General features: G+C 49.1%; 1 protein-coding gene across 1 annotated transcript; it reads right to left on the bottom strand.

Annotated features, from left to right (window-relative positions):
* Positions 1-1,248: 1,248 nt before the first annotated feature.
* Cacng1 (calcium voltage-gated channel auxiliary subunit gamma 1) lies at positions 1,249-18,880 on the bottom strand. The gene is made up of 4 exons (XM_004655128.3): positions 18,619-18,880; positions 3,396-3,470; positions 2,224-2,361; positions 1,249-1,792 (listed from the first exon to the last, which is right to left on the bottom strand). The coding sequence occupies exons 1-4, from the start codon at positions 18,851-18,853 to the stop codon at positions 1,566-1,568; spliced, it is 675 nt and encodes a 224-aa protein (XP_004655185.1). The 5' UTR covers positions 18,854-18,880; the 3' UTR covers positions 1,249-1,565.
* Positions 18,881-19,079: the final 199 nt, after the last annotated feature.

Here is a 19,079-nt window from a genome sequence, read left to right as displayed (position 1 = left end):
TCCTGAAGAAACGTACAGCTTAAAGGTGCAGTCCCTGGTCTCTTGCCAGGTGACGTGGACTCCTCACAAGAGGTCTACAGAGTGTCTTCCTTAGCCGTTCCCGTCTCTTTCTCTGAGACAGCGCCTCTTGCTGAGCCTGGACTAGAGCTCATCGGTCAGGCTAGACAAGCGAGTCACTAAGCCCAGGGAGCCCCTGCCTTTCCCGCCCCAGCGCGGCGATGGCAGTGTGCACTTCCGGCGTGTTATGTGTGCCCCGGGGAATCCGAACTCGGGCCCTCGTGCTTCCTCTCCACCACCTCCCCGTGCTAAAATGGCTTTTTTCTTTTCTTTCTTTTTTTTTGCACCACCATTCCAGGCTTATGCTGTGGAAAGGGTTGAACCCAGGGCTTTCTGCATGGTAGGCAAGCACTCTACTAGCTGAGCTATATCCTAGCACCCTTTTAAAGCTCTAAAGACCACTCCTATTTTACCAGCTACATAAGAGAGGGCAAGTCAGGTATGGCCCATAGGTTTGGCAACCTAGCTCTTTATGCTGGTGTTGATGGTAAGGACCATAAGGGTTTCACCTGCCAGTCAAGTCTGACTTCAGTTTCTGAATTGGCTGGGTTAAGTACAGCGGGGTTTGTGCGGGGGGAGGTGTTTAACCGATGGCACTATGCGTGGCCCTAAGCATCTGATTGCTAAGCCCGGCTTCCTGATCTTTGCAACAAGAACCTGGCACCAGAAGCCTGGGCCCTGGGCAGCAGGACTTCAGTGCGGTGCTGACCCGGCATGCTTAGCATGCCGGACTCTAGAAATAACTCCTCCTATTTTTAACACCCTGGCCTGGGTCTGAGAGTTTCTAGTTTCACCCCAAACAATCCCAGGGCCCAGAGACACGAATGGGGATTCCAGAGCTCTAAGCCATCTCCACCCTTCCTTCTGAAGTTTTCAGCACTCCAGAGGGTCACCTTCCTATTCTTTCCTTCAGTGTCCGAGGCTAGAAGTCGAAGCAATTACTCTACCAGATGCGAGAAGAAAAAAAAATTTTTTTTGGTCTTTTTTTTTTTTTTTGAGAGTTTTATTGCAAACCACAGTCAGATTTTACCCAGTTCAAAGCTTCCCAGGGATCCTGGCAGCCAAGGGGTGTTTAGATTACTGGAGAGTGAGCCTTGTCATGGAGAAGAAGAGGGAGAGAGAAAGAGAGAGAGGTGCTGGCTCTTCACACAGGTGACCTTCAGACCTGGTGAATGAGCACAGAGTGTCCCAGGAAGGTTTGGAAAGTTGACCAGGAGCAGCTTGTCAAAGACAGCGGGCACAGGGGGAGGCCTTGAGCTGAAGCGGGTGCTAGCGGGAGCGGCCCCAGATGTCTGCGCACCTGCTGGCCCTGTTCCAGCTGACCCTGGGCAGGTCTGGGTCGTGTCCACGTGCTGTGTCGGCAGAAGGCCTCGTCACCACCCCGCGAGGAGCTGGGGAGGGGGGGCGTGAGGGAGCAGCAGCCTGTGACGAGTGTGGAGAGGGGCAGGGCATTCCATGAACTCCGGGCTCCTCTCTCCAGGTTCTGGGCTGGGGGCGGCTTCTGGAGGCTAGTGCTCAGGCTCTGCGTCCATGCAGGACTCCCAGGGGTTCTGGGGCATTCGAGGCAGGGAGAAGAGCAGGAGAGCCAGCCCACCGAGGAAGAGCAGGATGAAGGCTGCGCAGGCGCAGGTGAAGGACCACGAATAGTAATACTCGATCCAGACTGTGTCCTCGCTGTCAATCATGCGTTTCACCGACTGCCTCATGACCTCCACCGAGACCACGAGGCAGAGTCCTGGGGCAAAGCGAGAGCTCTCTCAGTAAGCGAGGTGCCCCTACCATGTCCTGCCCACCCCCCCTCATGTCCACTGTCCTTCTGACCCGGAGACAAAACTCCTTTGGGACCACCATTCTAATTGTGAACTTGCCAAGCAGCCTGTTGGCCTGCCACAGGCCACCACGCACATTCTGCAGAGGTTAGCCAGACACTGGCCACGTTTCCCTCCATTGCTAATTGCTCTCTGGGGACGTTTTCTCTGGGTCCCTCCCGAGGACAGTGTCCTTTTGGGGAGGGGGACTGGGGGAAATGGTCAAAGCAGAGTTTCTCCCTCCCAGCCCTCCTGGGCGGAGCCTCGCCCCAATGCAAGCGTGAGCTGCAGTAGAGAGACACCCCCCCTGCCCCCAGGGACCCCTCTCCCACCCGGGGAACCATGGGCCCCGCCACACCTGCAAAGGCATAGAACATGGAAGCCGGCCTCAGCAAGTAATCGCGCTTATTGCCGAAGGACAGGAGTGCACAGATGGAGCCCACGATGATGAAGCCGAGGCTGAAGATGGCGATGGCCGCCGCTGAGATGCTGTACTCTGCAAAACAGAGGTTCGCCTCAGCACTGAAGCCACCCCCCGAGCCGTGTCCTGGCCGGCTCTACTGTCCGCCTGGCTAGTGGTGACTCCGCATCCCCCATTCCCACTTCACACCCAAGCGGGAGGTTCGCTCATTCCTGACTCGAAGTCACCTGGAGGGAAGGGGTGAGGCCAGATGCTACAGGACACAGTCCAGTAGGGGCAGAAAGATGTGAGGCTGGAGGATTTGCCTGACCAGTGGTTTTCCTCGTGAGTGACAGGCAGAAGGCGGCGCTGGGCTGTGGGTGGTCTGTCTGAGATTGGTGAGGGGACGATGGAAGAAGAATGACAGAGTGTAGGCGTCACCTAGCATGCGAGTGTGAGGGTGTGGTGGCTTACCTGGAGATGTATGTAAGGATCTGTCAGAGGGTGTGCAAGTGCGTGTCTGAATGTGTGTGAGGATCTGTCAGTGTGCGCGCGTGCGTGTGTGTGTGCCACACACCCCATGTGTAAGGATCTGTCAGTTTGTGGTCATACTGTGCATGTGAGGCTCTGTGTGTGTGTGTGCGTGTGTGCGTATGAAAGAGAGAGAGACAGAGCAAGTATCTGTCGGTATTTGTGTGTGTGCCCCACGTGTGAGGCTCTGGCAATGTGTTCGCACGTACTGGCATGTGAGGCTCTGTTAGTGTGTGCACAGGTGTGTCTGTGTGCCATCATGCACACTGGGTGCAACCGTCCCCATGGCAACAGCCAGGCCAGGCTCTGCCCCATGGTAGTGGGTCTCTGAGCTTTGTTGACCAAAGGGCCTGAGGTATCATGTTTCCAGCACCCACCCATACATTGTAAGTGCCAAGGCTCAGGCACTGCGTCTGTGTTCCTGCCCAGGGAGGTGACAAGGCACGGGGCTTTTTTTTTTTTTTTTCCTTTTTTCTTTTTCTGCAGCTGTTTCTCATCAGGAGCAGGAGTCAGCGCTTTCCTGCCAAGTGACTCCCTGGCTCAGCAGCATGTGACAGAAGCCTTTCCCCAAAGCCAGCCTCTGTCTTCCATAGCCTCACCCTTCTGAGTGGTAAATTCAAAGATCTCCGAGCTCTCGCCTGGGTTGAAATGCCGGAAGTAGGAGCAGTTCTTCTCTGCAAAGGAGGGAGATAGCCCGTGAGCTGGCAGGAAGGATGGAAGCCCTGCAGGGGGCTGGCAGAGAGGGCATAGGCTCCCAGTGCCCAGTGGGGCCTTTGGCTGCGTCTCTTCCCCCAAATCCTGAATCTGGGTGAGAACGCTTCCCCGACCCTCAGCAGGTCATTCCAGCAGATGCAGGGGTTGCACGGGGAGCGAAGGCCAACGCGCCAGCCGGGCAGACACAGCATGCGAGCTCTGAGCCCCACTAGGCAGGCGCAAGCGCAAGGCAGGCCTCAGGGATCTGGGGACACGGTCAGCAAAGAGCCAGTCAGAGACCCCCAGTGAGGGGATCCCTCTGTGCGGGAGGGGGATATAGGACAATGCCTGGCGCCAGGGACTCTCTGCCGCATCCTGCAATTCACATGACATCCTTCCACAACATGAAATTATCTATTTCAAAATGTCAGTAGTGGGGCTGGAGAAATGGCTTAGTGGTTAAGGCTCTTGCCTGCAAAATCAAAGGAGCCAGGTTCGATTCCCCAGGACCCACATAAGCCAGATGCACAAGGTGATGCATGCATCTGGAGTTCATTTGCAGTGGCTGGAGGCTCTGGTGCACCCATTTCCTTTCTCTCTCTCTCTGCCTCTTTCTCTCTCTCAAAATAAATAAATAAATAAATAAATAAATAAATAAATAAATAATAAATAAATAAAATATCAATAGTGGCAAGGTTAAGGAATCTGGGACCTGGATTTTTGTTTCCAATCAGGATCCAGCACCCTCACCTAATTTATGCAAAGCAGCATTGGCCAAAAGCTTTTCAGAACACTCCAGTGCTCAGAAGGTTGGGTATTCCTGCTTTGCCCTGGGAAGGGTTCTTCTGAGTGGCCTTGGATAACTTGGGTGCTGGCAGAGAACCTAATGTGAGGGCTGCATGTGACCATCGTGTGACCTTATCAGACCCTCAGAACCTCAGCCTGGGTGACAACCTACACAAGTCCCCTTCTGTCAAGCCACTTGTCCACCTGATCATCGTCATGAAAGCTGTGGGTTGTCTGTGGATAGTAGGAACGGAGACCTGGATTTGGTGGGGAGGCAGGAGAGGGCTTCACTATAAATACATTCATGCTGATTTTACACATAATTTTCTCCTTTAGTCTCTCTCTCTGTGTTAGTTAGACATAATGTCAACATAATCCTTGTTGAATACTTTTAATATTCTTTATCCTTGATTTAGGAAGTAGATGGGTTACTTTATATCATCTTATGTTTCTTTTTTAAGTATTTTTGTTTTTATTTATTTATTTGAGAGAGAGAGAAAGACAAGGAGAGAAAAGAGGCAGATAGAGAATGGGCGCTGAGGGCCTCCAGCCACTGCAAACAAACTCCAGACACATGCGCCCCCTTGTGCATCTGGCTTATGTGGGTCCTGGGGAGTCGAACCTGGGTCCTTTGGCTTTGTAGGCTAACGCCTTAAAGGCTAAGCCATCTCTCAAGCCCGTGTTTCTTTTTCTTTCTCTCTTTTTTTGGCATGTGCAGGTTCATATGCATGTGGGTGCATGTATGCGTTGGTGGGTGCACATGCATGTGTGTGAGTTTGTAGAAGCCAGAGGTTCAAACTGGTGTCTTCTTCGAGCCCTTGTCACCTTGTTTACTGAGGCAGGCTCTCTCGCTTGAACTCAGAGCTCCCTGATTTCTCCAGTCTAGCCAGCCAGCTTGCCCCAGGCATTGGGATTACAGATGGGCTGCTACTATGGGGGCCTCATGCTTGTGTGGCAAACACTTGTCTGAGCCTCCTCCTTAGTCTCTTACTTTATGTTTCTTAACAGAAACTAAATTAGGTTGCTTTCTATTTGTGTAAGACTTGCCTTGATGTCTTTTTCCTGTAGATCTGTCTCCCTCAGTATAAATTAATTTAAAATTTTTTGGGTTTTTTTTTGTTGTTGTTGTTTGTTTTGTTTTTCGAGGTAGGGTCTCACTCTGTCAGGCTGACCTGGAATTCACTATATAGCCTCAGGGTGATCCTCCTACCTCTGCCTCCCGAATGCTGGGATTAAAGGTGTGCACCATGCTTTTTGTTCATTATTTATTTATTTATTTGAGAGTGACAGACACAGAGAGAAAGGCAGATAGACAGAGAGAGAGAGAGAATGGGTGTGCCAGGGCTTCCAGCCACTGTAAACAAATTCCAGACTTGTGCGTCCCCTTGTGCATCTGGCTAACATGGGTCCTGGGGAATCGAGCCTCGAACCGGGGTCCTTAGGCTTCACAGGCCAGAGCTTAACTGCTAAGCCATCTCTCCAGCCCCTCAGTATGAATTAAAAAAAAAAAAAAAAAGCAAGTTGGGCAAGGTGGCATACATCTTTATCCCAGCACTCAGGGGACAGAGGTAGGAGGATCGCTGTGAGTTTGAGGCCACCCTGAGACTACATAGTGAATACCAGGTCAGCCTGTGCTAGAGTGAGACTCTACCTCTAAAAGCCAAAAAACAAACAACAACAACAAAACACCTACCTTTAAATTTAGATGGCACTGAATTTGTGAATTCCCTGCTTCACCTCCAGGCTATATCTGAACATTCAGAGAAGCCAATGCCCAGTGTCTTCTAGAAGAATGCCCCAGGGCTGCACAGACTCTTGTTGTTATAAAGCTTTCCTTCTGTCTGGATATATTACCTTACTGCTACTTAATCCCGTGTTCCCCCTACCCTCTCTCACTCCTCCAAACTCCAATTGCTGCTTCTCTTGAAGTAGAGGATCGCATTGACATCAGGAGACAGGCTTTGGTTTAGCAGGAGTGACTTTCTCTGCAGTAAGCGGCATTTTCCCCCCCATGAGCATCTATATTTAAAGCAGCTTCCTTTGAGCTGAGGTACCTGCAGCGTCTGACGGCCGGTGGTGATGTCAGCATCCAGGCTGCTTGTTTCTTTCTCACAGCAACCACCACTATTATCCAGCACGGTGAGGCCCTTGTCTATGTGTTAGATCATTAGCTGTAAATACTCCTGAGTAGCTTCTTTAAAATGGCTGGTGCTGGGGCTGGAGAGATGGCTTAGCAGTAAATGCATTTGCTTGTGAAGCCAAAGGATCCCAGTTTGAATTTCCAAGACCCACGTAAGTCAGATGCACAGGGGTGCATGTATCTAGAGTTCATTTGCAGTGGCTGGAGGCCCTGGTGCACCCCCCTGCCTCTTTCTCTCCCTCAAATAAATAAATAGATGAATAAATAAAATATTTTAAAAAATGGCTTGTGCTATATTGCAATCCTCCTTGGGTTTCCCTCTGGACAAAGGAACAGGTCTGAGTCATTCTTTAAGGGCCAATTTCAGTTGTTATTGAAAACCCTCCGAGAAAAATCAACTGAATCGAAGTGATTGTCATGGTCAGTTGCTTCCCTGACTGCCTGCTGTCTGGGAATTAGAAGCCCTCCGAGCTGGGGCTGAGGTACAGGCTGCCTGGAGGGTTTGCTGGCCGTGACGGCTTGGCTTTTTCGGGTTGTGAAGTCAGCTCTCACGCAGAGAGTCAGAGCATCCGTCAGGTGCTGACAGACCACCCCCAGGACCCATTCTGTGCAGGCAGGAACTGCTGTGGGGGGTCAGGATGGAAAGCGGCTGAGCTCAGGCACCCTGGCATAGGCTGCATATCTGTAGGGGGCAGGCTGGACATTTGGGGGAGATTTTTGCCTTGGATGGTTCAGGACAATGTTTCCTTCCTCTTTTCCTCTCTTTCTCTCTCTCTCTTTTTGTTTTCTGTCAAGGTAGGGTCTCATTCTAGCCCAAGTTGGCCTGGAATTCACTATGTAGTCTCAGGCTGACCTGGAACTCACAGCACCCCCACACGCAGGTCTTTTCCTCTTAAAAGCTCTCATACGGAGATGAGGGACCAGTGGCCACCGGGACTTCTAGAAGCCTTTAGCTTTTCTCTGATGTGCTGATCTTGGGACCTGAGATGGATGAGCTGAACCATGTTGGACTTAGCGCATGAACCTGGACCAAATGTTGGCTTCAGGGCCATGTGGGGGAGACCACAAGCCCTTTCACAGCCCTTGATGACCTGAAAGATAGAGTGGTCACATCAGACCTCGGTCTCATTCAGATCAAATCAAGCTAGGCCATTGCTAGAATCGTTCAGGGAGGGCACAGGTCCTTGCAGATGGGCAGGCCTCATGTGCTCTAGCTTTGCCCATCCTTGCCCATTTCCTCAGTGGGTGGTGTATTAGTTAGCATGGTCATTGCTGGGATGAAATACCTGACAAAAAAATCTGTTTAAGGAGGAAGAGTTTATTCTGGCTTACAGTTTGAGGTGACAGTCCACCGTGGCAGGGCACCAGGAGCAGCTGGTCATGTAGCATCCACAGTTGGAAGCACAGTGGTAAATGCTTGGCGCTCAGCCAGCTCGCTCCCTTCTACACAGTCAACATTCCCAGTCAACGGAATACCAGGGTTCTTTCTAGCTCAGTTAACACGATTAAGATAATCCCTCACAGGTCAACCCAGATACTAACCTAACCCAGATAATTCCTCACAAGAGGCCAGTTTCCTAGGTGAGTGTAGGTCCTGTCAGGTTGACAATCAAAATAAACCATCACAGGTGGTATCTGGAAAGCTGAATATTAAGAAGAATTTGCAAAGGAAGTGGTGGACTGGGAGAGTGCTCAGTGGGTAAAGTGCTTATTGAGTAAGTGTGAGGACCTGAGTTCAGATTCCCAGAACCCATGCACACTGCTTTGGTGCCTATAATCCCAGGGCTGGGGTAGAGACAGGATTCCTGGGGCTTGGTGGCCAGCTTGTCTAACCCAATGGGGTGAGCTCCAGTTTCAATGAGAGACCTTGTCTCAAAAAGTAAGGTGGACAGAACTAGAGGGTGGGGTAGCACCCTGCTGTTGAAGACTGTGTGTGCTTGGACTGCTGGTCACTGAGAATTCAAGCTGGAGCTGGACTGGAAGCCTCCTCCCTGTTGACTAGCTGTCAGGATGCTGGGAAGAGCTAGGCCGCCTGTTGGGTGTGAGAAGTCATCAATGGTCTTAACCAGCCGTGGACCCTGCCAGCCATATGACTGGCCAGCCAAGCCAAACGTGCCACCGGGTGCAATAGTGACATGTCTACTATGGGGAAAACCATCTGCTCCCTGATTAGACTGGAGGCCCAATCCACTGGAGGGAATTCATAACTAGTACTGAAAATCTAGTCAAAAGCCTATGGCTGGGAAGTAACAACTACTGTTGTCAGGGTAATATAGTATAGTATATAGTATTATATTATATTATATATTATATATATAATATATTATATTATATATTATATATGTATACATATATAATATATATGTATACATACATATATATATATGTATATATATATAGTATACCCACTCTACCCTCTAGACATTGATGTTTATGCCCATATATTAATGCTACTCTCACTTTTGTTTAGAGAAGCTTCTCTTTTCAGATGGCAATGACCATCTGGGTGACTCAAAAGACACCATAATGCTGAGAAGAAGTGACAGTGGAGTGTTCAGCCCTGAGATATCTCCATCACACCCTCCTAGGCTCAGGGTCCGTTGTGTAAGAGGGGGCAGAAAGAAAGTAATAACTGGGCTGGAGACATGGCTTAGCTGTTAAGGTGCTTGCCTGCAAAGTCAAAGGACACAGGTTCAATTCCCCAGGATCCACGTAAGCCAGATGCACAAGGGGGCGCATGCATCTGGAGTTCATTTGCAATGGCTAGAGGCCCTGGCGTGCCCATTCTCTTTTTCTCTCTACCCGCCTATTTCTGCATCTCTCTCTTTCAAATAATTAGATAAAAATAAAATATTAAAAAAAAGAGAAAGTAAGAACCAAAGGAAGGATGGTCCTGCTTATAAGGTTGTCTTCCAGACACAAAATGACCTTGATATTCATGACCTCATAGTGCCTGACACTCTCTACACAGATCTTCATAACAGGAGGGAAAATGATGTTATCAGAATAGAAGAGAAACTAATTGGAAAGAAGAAGGGATTCAATGGAGGAATGATTTAGGAGGGGGAAAAAGGGATGGGGTGGGGGGAGGGAAATATGGTTTGTTGTCTATATTTATGGAAGTTATTACTAAAAATAAATAAATTTGGGCTGGAGAGATGGCTTAGCAGTTAAGGTGCTTGCCTACAAAGCCAAAGGACCCAGGTTCAATTCCCCAAGACCCACGTAAGCCAGATGCACAAGGTGGCGCATGTGTCAGGAGTTCCTTTGCAGTGGCTGGAGGCCCCGGTGCGGCCATTCTCCCCCCCTCCCCTCTCATCTCTGTATCACTCTCTCTCTGTCATCTCTGTATTCTGCTCTGCTTGCAAATTAATTAATTCATTTTGAAAAAGTAAGATGGAGACCAATTGAGGAAACACCCAATGCTGACCTCTGGCCTCTACACACACATGTCCACATACATACACATATGCAACCACACACATGCCACACATACATATGTAGGTACATATACATGTGACAATGGCAACAACAAAAAAGGAAGTCTATCTGATGCAGGACCTGAGTGGGCCACTTGGTCACAGGTAAAGCTTTGTAGGAGAGGAAGAGAGACCGTTTTGTGCAGTCTCTGCTGATTCTGAGCTTCCCCACCTCTGCCTCTCTGTCGTCCTTTCCGGCTCCTTACCCCAGCTTCAACATCTGTGCATGGAAGGGCTTGCAGCTGGGCCTCAAGGGGCCCCTCTCCTTTACCTACCAGATATCCAGGGCTTTGGACCAAGTCAGTTGAGATGCCAATGACAAGAAGGCCATCTGGAACCATAATTGGAGTCTCTGAGATTACTCCAGTATCCTTTATCTCCGCAAATGCCTTTTGATGATTCTAGTATTTCTGTTTCTTTTTTAAATAATTTTTTGACAACTTTCATAATTATAAATAGTATCCCATGCTAATTCCCTCCCTCCCCCCAACTTTCCCCTTTGAAACTCCACTCTCCATCATATTCCCTCTCAATCAGCCTCCCTTTGATTTTGATGTCATCATCGTTTCCTCCTATTGTGATGGTCTTGTGTAGTATTTCTATTTCTATAAAACTGACTGGGAGCCAGGTGTGGTGGCGCACGCCTTTAATCCCAGCCCTCAGGAGGCAGAAGCAGGAGGATCGCGGTGAGTTCCAGGCCACGCTGGGACTCCATAGCGAATTATAGGTCTGCCTGAACTAGAGTGAGACCTTACCTTGTAAAATCAAAAAAAACAAAAATGTAAACCAAAAATAGATCCTCACTTGCTTAAAAATGTGAACAGGATTATTCTTCCAAAACTACAAGGAGGGGTCCTGGGGAGATGGCATAGTTGTTAGGACTGCTTGCCGCTTATGGGTGAGGGCCTCTCAGGCCCTCAACTCTGCAGAACCAGTGGAAAAGTCTAGGCGTGGCCATAAGTGTCTATAAAAACAGTTGGGGAGGGCGGGTTGACAGAGACTGGAGAATTGCTGGGGCTCCCTGACTGAAATCTGGAAGGGAGAGACCCCGTTTCAAGCAAATACACAGATGAACAATAAGAGATACTCAACTTTCTCACCTGGCTTCCACATTCACGGGCATGAAGCACACATGCCTGCACATGCCACACACCACATCACACCGCACCATATACATATTCCACACATACACACAAAGGCAAATACAATGAAGGGCTGGACAGTGCTGGCCTAACATGCACAAGGCCCTGGGTTCCATCTCCAGCACTGGATAAAGCTCGCTGTGGTGGCGCATGCCTTTAATCCCTGCACACGACAGGTCAAGGCAGGAAGATCAGAAGTTCAAGGTCATCTTTGGCTATATGGCAAATTTGAAGTCAGTCTGGGATACACTAGAGCAAAGAATAAAAACACACAATGAGCCGGATGTGGTGGCGCACGCCTGTAATCTCAGCACTCGGGAGGCAGAGGTAGCAGGATCACTGTGAGTTCAAGACATAGTGAATTCAGCCTGGACTAGAGTGACAACCAAAAAAAAAAAAAAAAAACAAACCCACAGTGAACTCATTTTGGGCTTGCCTGAGGGCTGGAAGGGACTGTCTCACCCCATATTCTGGTTCAGTTACTGGCTACGCAGATTCCAGTGTGGCGATTACAAAGGGTTAGCACAATGGGTACATTACACTTCAAAGTGAACTTGAATTAACCGAGGATGGTTCTGAGGAAGCATCAGCATAGCAAGTCAAGTGCCTGTTGATGGAGATTTAATATATTAAAAACAATTTGTTGATTTGTACAAAACCCCAAGGAACTAGTGCTTCAGGGGTATTATGTTGGTGTCTTTTTTTTCCTACCCCCCTTTTTTTTATTAGTTATGTGTACAGTGTGAATACAGCCATGTTGGTACCATCGTTTGCCTCCTCCCTGTCCTCCCCACTCTGCAGGGACCCTCCTCGTTGGGGAATGTGGGTTGTGCATTGTGGGGGTGGCCATCAGTTATGGGGGGAAGGAGAGGCAATGTCTCTGTGCATAATGTCCCAACATGTGGCTCCAACGATCTTTCTGCCCCTCTTCTGTGAATTTCCCTGAGCCATGTGGGTTCATTTTAGATCCACTTCAGTGATGAGGTCTAGGGAGCCTCTGTGTCTCTGGATCTCTGGTTTAGTAGGAGTTGAGTGTTCTCTGTGTCTATCTCCTTCACCCTTGTGCTGGTACCAGGTTCAACAAGAAAGCAGCACTCTTGCTCATTTCCCCAATCACTCTGTGGGTTCAGCTGGGGCCCTGGTGAGGTGCGATGGGCTGATTCTCTCCTAAGGATCTGTGTACATCTTTCCTCCTGGGAGGTGTGGCGTGGTTAGGTGGACACCATCTTGATGGGAAGCTGTCTTTTTATACATAAAAAGTTCTGTCTGTTCCCAACAGTAGTTCAGTAGTTTCTATATACTGGTGCCTTTATTTATTTATTTATTTATTTGCAAGCAGAGAGAGATTAAGAGACAGAGAGAATGAGAAAGAGTGCAAAAAAAAAAAAAAAAAAAAAAGGGCACATGCCAGGGCCTCCAGCTGCTGCAAACTTACTTCAGATGCACACACCACTTTAAGCATATGGCTTCACATGGGTCCTGGGTAATCGAGCCCAGGTCGTTAGCCTTTTGCAGTGCAGGCAATCACCTTAACCACTCACTGAGCCATCTCTCCAGCCCCTGATGCCTTTTTGTAGAAAAAAAAACAGGTCTTATCTGCTCCCAACAGTAGTTTCCACATGCTGTATAACCACTGTGACTGAAGAATTATCTAGAATGTGCTGAAAAAAATCCCAAAGCCTACGCCCAGAGCTGCGGAGTGCTGCTTGCTCATCCATGAGGATGTTAATTAAGGAATTGACCTCTAGTACAGATGGGTGGGAGGGGCAGGAAGCCCTGGGAACTCTTAGGAGCAGCTAGGTTCTTTAATACACCCTCAACCCCCGTGCTGAGGCTGGAGGGCAAGATGATCCCTAGGGCAATGGGGCACTGGGGCACTGGGGCAGGCTACTGCCTTACCCTTAATTGGCAGAGCCTGAAGGAGGCAAGGGCAGGGGATGGTCCCCACTGGGGCTTTCTTACACACATTTTCCCCTGAGAACCAGGGAAGCCCATCCTGTCATTCTTTTTTAAATAATATTTTTATTTTGTTTTATTTTTATGAGAGAGAGAGAGAGAGAGAGAGCACACCAGGGCCTCCAGCCACTGCAAATGAACTCCACACGCATGCGCCCCCTTGTGCATCTGGCTTATGTGGGTCCTGGGGAATCGAACCTGGATTCACTAGCTTTGCAGGCACATGCTTTAACCCCTAAGCCATCTCTCCAGCCCTACTTTCATTTATTTATTTGCAAGCTGAGGGAGACAGAGAGAGGAGAGACACACACACAGAGAATGGGCATGCTGGGCCTCTGACCCCTACAGATGAACTCCATCTGTGAGCACCACACCATGTGAGGGCACTGGGGATTGAACCAGGGTCGTTAGGCTTTGCAGGTGCTTTAACTGCTGAGCCTTGTCTCCATTCCCCCTGTCATTCTTGAGGCATTGGATTGACCTCGAGTGTTGGCCTTGTACGTGGCAATCCTTCCATGGCTCGTTGGTCAGTTCCTGTTCTCAGTCCTCAGAAGAGCCTCTGGTATTCCATGGCTGAATGAGGCCTGAAAAGGTCTCTTTGTACCAGCTTTTGGCCAGGCTGCCCTAGATCATGCCACAGGGCTTCTGTTGTCTCTTGGGTATCAGCTTTCAGGAGCTGTGTTTGTGTGTTTAGTGGAGGACATGATGGGGGGGGGGCTCTGGAGACGAAGGAGGCTCTGGATTAGTGATATGGGTGGTGTTGGTGGCTAGGTCATGCTCAGCTTCCTCCTGGTCAAATGAAAACCACTTACAGAACAAGAATCTATACAGAGGTATAAGATAGGGTCTAAGTAGATACATGGTATGGGCAGTGCCTCACATATAAATTCTTGCTCATTAACTGTGTGGTTGGGGTCAAATGACCCGAGCTCTCTGAGCTTCATTTTTTTTCTTCTTTTTTCCGTAACATAGAATGATGATGAAAGCATGGATCTCCTAGAGGTTTCATGATATTAGATGAGTTCATAGAATTTTCACTGCTCAACAATGTGTATAGTTCTGAGAAAGGCATCATTAGACAATTTTGTTATTGGGCAAACATCATAGAGTGATGTGTCTGGAGTTTGTTTGCAGTGGCTAGAGACCCTGGTGTGCCCATTCGCTCTCTCTGCCTCTTCCTCTCCTTCTCTCAAATAAGTAAATATTGAAAAAGGCCAACCTTCTTCAAAAAAGTTGAGATTTCCATCTAATTTGGGTTGCTTTCAACCACTGTTGTTCACACCTCCTTTCTCCTTTCTCCTTTTTGAGACTCACAATGTATATAATAGGATCTCATAGTTCTCTGAAGTTTTGCCATTTTTTTCCTCCTATCTGTTCCTCAGACTAGCTAATGTCAATTGACTTATTTTCAAGTTCATTGAGATTTTTATTTGCCTGCTTAGACCTGCTTTTGAGCCCCTCTATTGCAATTTTCATTTCATGAGTATCCTTTTCAGTAGAATTTCTAGTTGATTTTTCAAAATGAATCTCTATCTCTATTGATATCTATTTCAAGTGGTATCATTCTCATCTTGAGCTCTTTTAAAAAATACTTCATTTATTTATTTATTTGTGGGGGGGATGGGCACACCAGGGCCTCTAGCCACTGCAAATGTACTCTAGATGCATGTGCCACCTTGAGCATCTGGCTTTACTTGGGTACTGGGTCCTTTGGCTTTGCAGACAAGTGCCTTAACGCTAAGCTATCTCTCCAGCCCTCATCTTGGACTCTTTTTATATGGTTTCTTTTAATTCTTAGAATGTATTTACCAGCCTATTTAAAGTCTTTGTCTAAAAGCCCACTATCTGCACTTCCTGAGAGATTAATCTAGTGGCTGCTCCACCCTCCCCCGCATATATTGCCCACGCCACCTTAGTGCTTTGCATGGCTTGTGTTTTTCTAAATGAGGTTTGTTTGCACTAGTGTATGTATGTATGGGTGCACCAGGGTCTCTTGTCACCGCAAACAAATTCCAGATGCAGGTTCCCCTTTGGCTCCAGCTTTATGTGGATTCTAGGAATCAAACCCAGGTTGGCAAACTTTGCAAGCAAGTGCTTTTAACCATTGAGTCATCTCCCTAGCCCTGGCTCATGTTTTTTATTTTATTTTATTTTTTAATAACATAATGTGGCAATTCTGGAAGTCTGATTCTCCTTCTTGAGTTTTATTCCTGTTGCTACTTCTGGACTAATTTTGTAAAAGTACTTTCCCTCCCTTCCTTCCTCCCTTCCTTCCTTCCTTCCTTCCTTCCTTCCTTTCTCTATTAGAGACAGAGAGAGGGACGGGGGTAGGGGGAGAGAATGGCCCTGCCAGCACCTCTATCCACTGCAAACGAACTCCAGATGCATGTGCTACCATGTGCATCTGCTTACATGGGACCTGGAAAATTGAACCTGGGCTCTTGGGCTTCGTAGGCAAGTGCCTTAACCGCTAAGCCATCTCTCCAGCCCTCTTGTAAAGTATTTTCTTGATCATGTGGATCAATAAAATCTATGTCTTGTTAACTTAGTGGTCACTTAATAAATAAAGATATTCTAAAATGTTTGGACCAAATACATCTCCCACTAACTGCATGCATATTACCACTTAGGTACTTCCTCAGGAATATATTGGCCCCTTCTTTCTTTCCTGCCTTTCTCCTTCTTCTTTTTTTTTAAAAAAAATGTTTATTTTTATTTATTTGAGAGCTATAGACAGAGAGACAAAGAGGCAGATAGATAGAGAATAGGCATGCCAGGGCATTTAGCCACTGCTAGCGAACTTCAGATGCATGTGCCACCTTATGCATCTGGCTTACATGGGTCCTAGGGAATTGAGCCTTGAATTGGGGTCCTTAGGCTTCACAGTCAAGTGCTTAACCACCAAGCCATCTCTCCAGCACCCCCTTTTTTATTTTGAGACAGGGTCTTATTCTAGCACAGGCGTACTTGGGACTTACTATGTAACCCAAGCTGGCCTCAAACTCACAGCAATCCTTCAGCCCTCCCAGCACTGGAGTTACAGCTGTGAGACACCAGCCTAGCTAGTTTGAAACTTTTCAAAGGCCTGTGAAGACATTTCATTCTCCAGCTCTTTGATTGGCCCATTGTTTTCCCCATCTGTTATCTCTTGCCACAGCCATGCTGTTAAACAATTGTCTGTAATTATTTTCAACAAATGCTCCCCTCCCTGAGACTGTTTGCACGGAATGATATTAGAAATAGGTCAAACAAAGACAGCTTTGCAATTGGTTGTTTGCAGGGAGTGACCCTGTGGGTGATGGGTTCTCTGGTGGCAGTGGGGTGGGGGGGTGGGAGGTGGGGGGAATGGGGGGTTGGGGGGGAGTTAGAAGGCATCCAATCCTATTCTGTCCTCTCCAGTGTCAACCAGGCTGCTGTTTATCACTGATGGTGGCTGTTGGTTTTCAGGACTGCAAGAGTTGAGGGAGAAGAAATGGGAACAGGGCAAGTTAAAAGCTGCCTAAAATTCAGTTTCTCTTGACTCATGGATTTTTTTTTTTAATAAGCACTTGCTGCATTGTTACACAATTTTGGTTAATTTCCAGAGTTCTGAAAGTGTTGAATCTGGTAATTTTTTTCCTCCCAGCATTCTCATTGCTTTTATGAAGGAGAAAATTCAGGGCAGGGGTTCTCCCCTGTCATTTTTTTTTCCTTTCTGCTATTGCATAAAGTTGATACGTGCAAGGCACCAGCAGCAGGATTTGACACACAGCACGACGCTTAATGTGCCATTATTATAATTGTTAACAAATGAGAGACATATACGAGCCCTTTGCAGAATAGAAAGATCCAAGGAAGGGTGGATGAAGGAATACAATGTCCATTTGGAGGGGAGAAAAGAGAAGAGAACGCAGGAGTGAGCTTTGGAATATTATTGGGAGGCAGCGCTCGGCGTCACAAGTGTGGACAGTACAATTCATGGCTGAAGACACTGCTTGGGCTCAAGGCTGAGCCTTGACCTGCTGGGTGGTCCCCTGAGACTGGAGTTCTCAGCAGCCTGTCTCTTCAGTGTGTGGACACTGCTCATCTGCCCTAACTTTAAAAGACAGATGGCTCCAAGGACAGGTGGACAGGACCAAAATGTCCCTCTCGGCGGTGCGTGGTCCCTGGAGAAGCTGCCTCACCCTGCCCTGCCCTGCCCTGCCCAGGGAATTGCCTGGATGAATCATCTGTTTACAAGTGTGCAGCCCTGGCCGAGGGCGCTGGCACCATGCTATGCGATACCCTTCACGCACATGCTCATGCCCGTCAAAGCCCTCTGTCCCAGGACTCGGTGTTTCCAAGATAGCTGAGTATTCACAAGTCTCTGGGTGCCCACCAGGAGTGAGCATTACCCGGGTTTCCTGAAGGAAGCAGAGGGAAAAAAAAAGATAAAGAAGAGCAGTGGGCGGGCCAGCCCTTTGCTCCACATGCAAGACTGCAAGATCTTTGGGGAGTCAGCACTGACTCTTTCTAAGAACAGGTTTCAAGGGATGGGAGGAATCATTCTGAACACCGCCAGTCACACATGCTGTGGAGGTCTTGGAGATGCCTTTGCAAGTACTGGAAGGGGATTTACATCGCTGAGTCCAAGTCTTTTTTTTTTTTTTTTCTTTTCTCGAGGTAGAGCCTCACTCTGGCCCAGGCTGATCTGGAATTCATTCTGTAGTCTCAGGGTGGCCTTGAACTCATGGCGATCCTCCTACCTCTGCCTCCCAAGTGCTGGGGTTAAAGGCGTGCGCCACCACGCCCAGCTTAAGTTTTGTGTTTTATGGAGGTGAAGCAGAAGACTTACTGTCCCAGAATAGGTCTTTGGGAGGATGGGGGTGGGGGGCAGTGGTGGCTGGAGCCCAGGCCTCTGCTTCTCCATGGCGTGCTCTTTCCTGTAACGCATGCTCCCTTTGGTCTAAACCCTGAGGGTTCCACACTGGCAGAACAGCCCCTGGTCGTGGTAATAGTAGTTTTCTGAGAACGGAGCTCCCCTACAATGTGCGGCTCCATCTCGTCCTGGGGATGGAGGAATACCCTCAAGTTACCAGGCAAAGACATGCTGAGGAGCACTGAACAACCTGAGCGCGTGGAGGGCGCACAGTAGGACTGCGTGTTCCCAACAAGGCAGCAGACTCGACCACATCCCGTCCCGTTGCACAGCCGTGCGCCCGCGTAGCCACGCCGGGCCAGCCCCAGCCCCCAGCAGGGCCCCTGCTTGATTCCATGCTCTGCGCTCAGCAGTTTGAAATTCTGAGTACTTAGCGATCAGGAACCTTTCACCCCCGTGAACCCAGCAGCAGTCTTGCCTAGACTCCTGCCCGAAAGCTGAGGAAGGCGTTTACCCACCTCACATGTCCCTCCAGCCCCAGATCTCAAAGCCACTAGCCTGGCTCTGCAGGCAGAGAACGGAGCTGGGACATGGTTGAGTGACTGCTGCTGGGTGGTTTCAGGAGCCTCATTTTCCATTCTGACTGCGGGGAAGGGTCAGCTGGCCACTCGGCTCCCAAGCTGAGGAACGTGCCTTCTTTTTCATGGGCAACTTACCTGGGTGGTGGTGGGGGGTGGCGTCTGGGAAGGGCAAGAGGTGGGGAGGTGGTGGAGAGAGTGGGTACCTTACCCCCTGACCGCGTGACGCGCTCGCAATTCTTGTCCTCCCTGTTGTCCACGGCGACGCGCGTGGTGCAAATCCTCCAGAGGCCGAAGTGGGCCGCCTCGCAGGTGGCGTTGTGCTGCTCCAGGTGGGGGCTCAGCACGGCCCAGTGATCGGTCACCACGGCCACCATGGTCAACACGCTGCCCACCAGGATGCAGAAGAGGGTCACGCGCACCTTCGGTGTTTGGGTCTGGGACATGGTGACCGCTGAGCTGTGGGAGCTCTGGGCAGCCGTATCTCCCAGGGCGGGTGGCAGCCGTCTAGGTGGTGGCGGTGGCTACGGGGGCTTAGGGTGGAAGCTAAGTTTAGTGTGCCTGGCTGAGCCAGAGTGGGCTGGCCTTGGGGCGAGGGATACTGGACAGGCTGAGCAGCTGCCCAGACGTGTCAGAGGCCTGAGGGAGGCTTCTATTAATGCTTGTCTCCGA

The sequence above is a fragment of the Jaculus jaculus genome, chromosome 9, assembly GCF_020740685.1.
Source record: "Jaculus jaculus isolate mJacJac1 chromosome 9, mJacJac1.mat.Y.cur, whole genome shotgun sequence".
Lineage (NCBI taxonomy): Eukaryota > Metazoa > Chordata > Mammalia > Rodentia > Dipodidae > Jaculus > Jaculus jaculus.
This window is presented reverse-complemented; position numbering and strand designations above follow the sequence as displayed.